The 8,189-nt window shown below is 34.9% G+C and overlaps 1 protein-coding gene across 1 annotated transcript; it reads right to left on the minus strand.

The window, feature by feature from the left end:
• Nucleotides 1–1,411: 1,411 nt before the first annotated feature.
• On the minus strand, nucleotides 1,412–7,455 carry LOC149726884 (fatty acyl-CoA reductase 1-like). The gene is made up of 13 exons (XM_089890372.1): nucleotides 7,429–7,455; nucleotides 7,096–7,350; nucleotides 6,794–6,969; nucleotides 5,785–5,873; nucleotides 5,448–5,586; nucleotides 5,171–5,294; nucleotides 4,427–4,706; nucleotides 4,109–4,228; nucleotides 3,916–4,000; nucleotides 3,569–3,658; nucleotides 3,356–3,485; nucleotides 2,560–2,687; nucleotides 1,412–2,061 (listed from the first exon to the last, which is right to left on the minus strand). Exons 1-13 carry the CDS (start codon nucleotides 7,453–7,455, stop codon nucleotides 1,920–1,922), a joined length of 1,785 nt encoding a protein of 594 aa, XP_089746498.1. The 3' UTR covers nucleotides 1,412–1,919.
• Nucleotides 7,456–8,189: the final 734 nt, after the last annotated feature.

An 8,189-nucleotide genomic window follows, 5' to 3' on the forward strand; every position in this document is an offset into this window, starting at 1 on the left:
TTGATATGGCCCTTTAAGTGTTCCACTTTGCCCCATCTTATTGTATAGTAAGGTGGGGGAAGATGGGACACTTTGTCAGAGGAGACTTTTTTTTAATTTTCTTTTTACGGACCCCCATTTAATGATAATCAGGAAAATGAGGTTACAGAATTATTCGACTGTATTATCACGACTTTATAAAACGCCCGTAAAAGCTGATTACGGTTTTTTGTATTAAAAAAAAATGTAAAATAGAAACAGTATACTTTGAACAGGTAAAAAATGCGAAATAGTAAGGTGCTATTTTTTAATGCTCTCCAAATCATAGTAAAGCCAATGATTTTTTTAGTTTGCGTGTGCGAACGATTAAACTAGTTTCGTAGCTTCATAAAACAACCTTGAATACTTGGTACAGTTTGATTTTGTCTCATAAAAATAGTTTTAGTTTTGTAAAAAAACACTGAGATATAAGCATGATGAAAATAGGCAGGGGTCAATATAACTTTAATTTGAGATATGAAGTTTACATGGCAAAGAAACTAGCACAGCCTGTTAAACTCGGTAGGTTATAACTACAAGTTGCAGAATACTGCTAATGTAAATATATTTCAAATTAGAGTCCCACATTGTAGTTTTGTATGTTTTCATTGCCAAACTTCGAAAGATTTGCTTTTAATTTAGTAATTTATAACTCAGGTTTTATTCAACTATAAGATACTGATATAATAAAAAGATAATATTTTGAAAATATATTCGAAATTTGATCTTTTGCACTTGGTGATAATTTATGAGAAGTGGCTTGTGCCAAAAACAGAGTAGTAATACCCAAGTTGTAGCAAAAATTTAAACTTTATCAAGTGTTATTATAAATTTTCTGTTATTACAAGTTCATATACATTTGTAGGATATAATATTTATCCGTTGATGTTCGAACATTACCCATTGTCGTTCATACAATACCAATTGTTATGCAATAATATACAGGTAACATGTTAAAAACTATAGCAGTAAGGCAAGAAAAAGAATGTTTAGACCTAATTTTCAAAGCGTCCAGTATTATTTCGTGTTATTTACGTATATTCCTATTTATAAATACACTTAATAATCAAAATTAATAAGGATTTTAAACTGTCCCATCTTATCCTGTATGTTTTCGAATTTGTAAAATTGTTGTGCGGATCGCTAAATAACTCCTCGTGTGTTTTATTATATTTTATTAAATTGGTGTCATTAATAAAGGAATGATAGTACTAATTCGTGGTATTACCCAAAAACCGTCATCTATATTGATTTGGGAAATATTTGGCAGTATGTGCTTAAGTGTCCTATCTTCCCCCATTGTACTATATATTTTCTTGCATAGGCAATCGTTCAACCATCAGTTAGCTACTGTAACCGAATGGACACATTAAACTGACCTTGTTCTATATATGGACAAAAAAATATTAAAACAGAATTTGTATTATAATTGCTTGTATTAATACGAATCACGTCAAGCGCAAAATGCGTAGCAAAGCGGAAGAAAGAGTTATGTCAAACTTTACAAGCAAATACTTTATAAGGAACATAAAAGAAAAACAGGAATAAACAAATGTACCAATATATACATACACAATAAAAGGCGTATATCATACCGTTGGTAATTAACTTTACTTATAGCCACACAAAGGCTCAGATGGCATTTTGTAGCATAATATATGCACTACTCCAAAATATAGACTGAAAACTGATAAAAAGGAAAAACACAGTGGCAAATATAAAGGAACAAAATAACAAATACGAAAATTCGAATAAACAGATATGTATAATTAAAAATATACTTGATTGCATCATTTAGTGATAAAAGAGACATTGTAAAAATTCAGTCCATAAACGGAAGACTGTAACTATGTTCGGAAAATAATATTTTTTTTTGGGTGGGGGAGGGGGAGACTGTTACGTTAAACGAACCAGGACAGTCCGTCACCCAAAACATAACTGCTTAATTCCCATAAACTCGATGTAAGGCCAACAGCGGAGGCGAGTCCAAGAGCACTTACTCCAGCAATCGTTTGCAAACCGACTTTGCTGAAAGTCTTCATTCTGCAGAAGCATAAAACAAGTTAATTATACAAGCTATATCATATTTCATAGACCCTGCGCGGCGACTTATAGAAGACCTTTACTTTTAACTGTTTGCCTAATATTTTTATTTTTTACAAGCTCTTCCACATCTTTGAATATTATGTGCTTGTAATGGTTGTATCGACGCGTATAAAAAAATGTTAGGAAACACTGCTTTGATATAACAACAAATGTATATTGGCTAAATAAACGTATGAAAAGTGCAGTAAATTATCGGGCGAATATAAATTATCGGGCGATTATCGAATGCATTAGTTCCAACTTTCGAGCAATGCCGCTTAAAAATGATTTTAACACATGCCCAAACTTGCTGTTGCGAAATGGCAACGCTGGGCACGAAACAGTTAAAGGAAGTTGTTTTATATATTTTGTGTCACAAATGTTAAATTATGCACGTAATCAATAATCACTGCAATGTCATGATTATACATGGATTATTCTAGGTTTTTAAGCTACCTTTGCATTGCTTTCTGTTCCTTTGAAAAATCCTCAATGTTTTCTTTGAGGATAAACTTCTTTGCTCCGAGGATGTAATCATTAAAATATTCTCTCCAGACAAATGCACGAGCGTCAAGAGTAAATGTCTATAAAAAAGAAATTTAAAATTATTTCGTGTAACCTAACTTTGTTTACTTTTAAATGTAACTTTTCGGGTGCTGCGAAAAACGACATGATGACCGCTAGCAAGGTACCACGCAATCTTGTGAGCGAATGTTTTATGTATGGCTGGTAATTTAGACAACCCATTAGTGACCACTAAGTTAAAGCAATGATTGCCGTTAAGTGATTTGCTCAATATCACATGGATTAAAATGATAATAGCGCGAACGTTGAATTCGTAACCGATGGGTTATAGACGAAAGCGAGCTAACCACTGTACCATGCTCGCTATGCGAATATATAAAGTTTAAAATTATTGTGTTTTAATTAAAGAAATTTAAAATCCAGCATGTGCGTTTCTGACTGTATGTATAGTAGGGTGGGGGAAGACGTGACACATTTACCACATAGTATCCCAATATCGTGATCGTCTTTTAAAAATTGTCATTGGTCCACGGCCTACTAGAGATATCTCTAGTAGGCCGTGATTGGTCTAAGGGGGTTGTAACTTGTAAGGATATGGTTTATTAATTATTTCAATGTTCTTTGTTTACTACCAAATAGGAAGAGGAAATAGAATGAACATTTGTCCCATCTACCCCCGCTCTACTATATTGTGGTTATTCCTCTACAAAGTTTAGGTTAATATTACCTTTTGGTCCTTGGGGTGCAAGCAGTTATGCAGACGATCGGTTTCATCTCGGTTCCAGACAAATCCATTGGTGAAAAAGAAACCCATAACTTCCATTCCAGACCTAATCTTGCCATCCCATTTTACCATTCTGAAAAAAACAATTTCAAAATTACCAAGGATCAGAGGCGGTCGTATTATAAAGCATTATATAGAATTCTAACCGATACTTACTGTCGTTTCTGTTTAGTTAGTGCAAGTATCGTATCTATGATGTGAGCAGGTACAGTTTGAAGAGCAAAAGTGGCATAATCCATCACTTTTCTACGAAAAAATGGTAGTTTTAATAAAATTCTTATAGTACTGTGGCGAAAGACGGGACACCTTTACATCATATCAATATATCTAGATCGTTTTGTAAACAATTAACAACGGTCTACGGGAGACAAAAAATATGGTTTTAGAATTTTTTTAATGTGATTTTTTTGTTTACTGCCAAATAGGACAAAAAATAGAATAAAAACAGTGATTAAAAACATTTAACAGTGATTAACAACATGGTGTATATATTTTAGACTTACTGGTTGGTGGTTAAAATACACGAAGGGGGAAAGAAGCTTGCGCTCTTCATTGGATAAACATCTATAGTTTCCTTTGTATAAATCTCTGCATTGAAATTATATTTTTTGAATTCATTGCAATATAAGAATATTAGTTGCACGTTAACGCATCTACATCGGAGCTAAATAAATTAGAATCGTAAATTTTCCTCACCCAAATCGTGCAAGAGCAACGGGTTTGTGGTTGAACTGTTGATGTTGTAAATCGGAATCTTGGTGGATTTTCGTGCAGTTTCTGAAGAGGGAATTTCAACCACAGCGCTCTCAGCAAAAACTGTAAATTATAACGGTTAAGGGCTTGATAATAAAAACACTACTAACTCAATCTCCGGAACTATATTTTCCACAAGCTTTTAAGAACCTATACAAAAAATGCCTTACTTTCAGCACTAACTAAATAAAACGACCCCGTATACTTTTGCCGGTTTCTCTGTAAACCTAGCTAGAGCAAAAATTCAAAGCCGGTTCAAACCTGATGAACCCGGACTGTCACTTCTTTCCGTGCCGCTTGAGAGTTCTTCAACGCCATCGTCCAGACTTTCTTCACCATCGCTGCTGTTGTAACCTGATGATCTCCGTCTATGGACGAAGTCGCAAGCAGTTTTCATTCCAGCGGAGACTGCGCCGTTTACAATGAAGTCGACTGGTATGTTATCCGCGTTAATTTTGCGGTCGGCTAAGCAGCATCGAAGCACACCCTTCCCATAGGCAATGATGAACGCAGTGGGTCCGTAGACGTTTGTACACCAACCCTAGGAATACGACAAAATATAATTTACGAAATACCATTAAGGTAAACAGTATAAAATGCATGGAAAACAAAGGACACGTTTTCATAGCACTGCAAAATGGCTGTAAATGAACGACACTCATTTATCTTATGTAAAATCAAATCTGAGTTACAGTTGGATGGGGAAGACGGAACACCTTTATAGCACATAATATACAAATATCCTAATCGTCTTTTCAACAATTAACAGCGGTCTAAGGCAGTTGTGAGGATACGGTTCTATAATTCTTTGGATGTTCTTTGTTTACTACCAAATGGTAGAAATATATAAAAAGTAATGGTGTCCCTTCTTCCACCACACAAATATGTATCACGGATTTTCTGTTTCATTTGTCTCGCGCCCTTTGCTTGTTTATAGACACTTAGTCGTAATTAAAAAAATATAAAATCCCATAACTAGCACACAAGGAATATTTGAAATCTTACCGGCATTGGTTCCCGCCATGCAGGTATGATCATACTTGGACGAACAATACAGATTGGAAGATTTCCTGACTCACGACACACAGCGTCTTCTGCCAACGCCTTTGTTAGCGTGTATGTGTTCGGTCTGCAGAAAAACAATCAGTACAATGAGTATTTAAGTTTATATAGCTGCGGAAACTATGTAGTAAAGTATGATATAATTTAATTGTTCATATGGACTATTGGCGATTGTATGTGACTATGTTAAATAAACGGAAAGAACGCGTAAATAAGAAACCTGGATTTTAGAAGACTTGGAGTTAGTTGTTCAACAGTATCGTCATCCATCCATTTGAACATGGCTTCCAAATCCAGATAGTCGACACCGCAATCATAAAACTCTTCACCGACAAATTTTCTGTCAGTGTGAGCGTACGCTGTTGAAATCGTAGGAATGTGTTAGCAAATGCAAGAATACGCTTAATTTAATTGAAACCAACTGTCGCGAGATTGGACACTGTGTTTTTAAACCTCCCAAATAGAATAAAAATCATGTAAAAAGTGTATTTTTGGAAACCAGGGAGCGTGGTACATAACATACATGCTAACTCGTATAAATATGTTCGAACGCTTACCAGTGGAGATGTGAACAAATGCTTGAAGGTTGTCCCATCTAAGTTTGAGCAGTTTCCGCACACACTGTACGTTGATGTCGAATGATATTCTGTATGTAAATTAGATCATGTATATTTAGGTTAGACAAATAGTTTCTTACTGTGAGGTAAAATGGGACACATTTAGCACATAATATCAAAGTATATTAATCGTGTTTTAAATAATTAACAACGGTCTATGGAAGTCGTGAATATACGGTTTTATAATTCTTTGAATGTTTTTTGTTTACTATCAAATGGGGCGTAAAAAATGGAGTAAAAATGTCCCATCTTCCTCTACCGTACTATATAGAAAAAAAGTTAAGCAATACAATACCGCGCAGGACGGTGGTAATTTAATTTCTAACCACATTTTTTATATAGTGGTTGTTTAGGTTAACTGTCGTTCAACAATTCAAACATTGTTTTGAAATAAATAAAGTACCCACTGCGGAATTAATAATCGACCTCGACTACAGTTTGTATGATGTTCAATACAAACTCTTCGTAGTTGCGCAAACGTATGACAGCAAACATTATTTCAAGGACAGCAAGGTCTGGCTATATAACTGAACCCACGTTTGGACTTTGCACACCGGCGTGAACTAGTTCGATGCGGAACGTTTGGCCTTGAGAATGCGGCATTGCGACAATTGACTTTAATGAGACTCAAAGGGCAATCCCGAAATATTTTAACCAATACTATAATTCCATTTTTTTTATTTAATTAATAATATAATTCCAATTTAGTTTTTTTTTATATAAAGTTACTAAGCTTTTAACGAAATGAAAACATAAAAATAATATAACCAAAACGATCAATCAAATGTGGGACTGTAAGAATTTTGGTTATTTTCGAACAAAATGTTCAATATATAGCAAGGTTTGCGTACGGGAGACATGCGCCGATTTTTAAAAGGATTCTACATGGTCATAAACATCTCAGTTCTTTTACTGAATTTTTGTACAATGCTGTATTTTAATATCTTACCTTAAATGCTCGTTAAACTTGAGAGTAGCAGCTGAGTGGTAAAACACGTTGACTTCGTTCTGCAAAGTTTTCCGATCTTCCTTGCTTAATCCGAGGTCATCTGATTCAAGGTCACATGACACGAAAGCGAGCTTTTCTGCGAAATTTGGTTGAGTTTTTCGAAGAATATCAAAGGCCTGAAATAAGGAAGTTTTACTGAAAAGCATGCTTTTATCTCCTACCACTACCATATGCCCGGTGTTACTCTGTACAATTTTACAGAGTAAAAATTCGACTGTTCGCTGTTTAATTTAAATTCTTACCGGTTTCTGTGCCAGTTGCTGTAGTCTCTCTTTCGGGTCACAATTTCTCTTGTGTCGAATAAACAATATTATCTTGTTTATATCAGGACAACATCTCAGTAATTTCTCAGTGATACCTTGGCCCAGGAACCCAGTTCCGCCTGTCATTGCGACAGTTTTCCCAGCATAAAAGTCGGCAATGGTTGGATATTTCTGGAAAAGGTATATTTTTGTTAAAGACAAATACTCTAAGTTATTTAAATATGTGATGAAAAAATGGTGTTATTTAATTTTGTTTATGTTTCATAGTTTAAAACATAAATTTCTAATTTAAGGAAGTAATGTTTTTTATACCTTTGGTAGAACATCGCTGTAATCCATGTTGTTGGTGGAATTGTCGAAATAAAACACTAAAAAAATCCCTATTCCTGAAGGAAAGTTCAGCATAAAAAAAACAGTACAAAATAGTTAAAGCACAAAACAGTTTTATTCTGTTTGCTGACCGCTTGTTCTGCCTGCTCGGCCTTGTCGACGTCTCTATTCTGACGTCTGTACCTGAAGCATTGTAGTCTGCTCAATTTATATCCTTAGCTGACGTCATTGCGGGTACAATCACACCATTTTTTTGCAAGGTTGAACATTGCTAACAAGGCTTCCAGTAAAGTTAACGTCACCACACCTGCACTTTACTTTTCAGAAGTTTCTCAAGGCCGCGCATGTTACACGAACGATTGAAATTTAGTTTTAATTACGTTGACTGTGTTTTTAGTATTTGAATTGAATGCATTGCTATTATTATTTATTTTTATTATAAGTAGGGTGGGGAAATATGGGACACCTTTAGTTTATAAAATCCTAAGATAATGGATATAAACTAAAAGTCATTGTCAGCCATACCGAAATAACAATCACCAACTTGGTTACATAATACATTCTTGGTAATTCGTAAGTGGGTAGTATGTGTTTAAAACGGAACATCTGTTATAACGATTGACATTTTCCTGCCACGCGAAGATGAAACAAGTTATACATTCATTCGTGTCGCCTTCACGCTTTACATAAGCGCTCAGCAACCAGTGTGTTGCTGGACAACCCGCCCGCTGACTATGACGTCA

Source organism: Ciona robusta, chromosome 12 (assembly GCF_009617815.1).
Source record: "Ciona robusta chromosome 12, ASM961781v2".
Classification (NCBI taxonomy): Eukaryota; Metazoa; Chordata; class Ascidiacea; order Phlebobranchia; family Cionidae; genus Ciona; species Ciona robusta.

Coding starts and splice junctions, on each gene's coding strand:
- LOC149726884 (XM_089890372.1), bottom strand. CDS start 7,455: ATGGATTACAGCGATGTTCTACCAAAG. Junction 5,874..6,793: donor AAGTTTAACGAGCATTTAAG/GTAAGATATTAA, acceptor ATTTACATACAG/AATATCATTCGACATCAACG. Junction 4,001..4,108: donor GTTGCTCTTGCACGATTTGG/GTGAGGAAAATT, acceptor ATTTCAATGCAG/AGATTTATACAAAGGAAACT.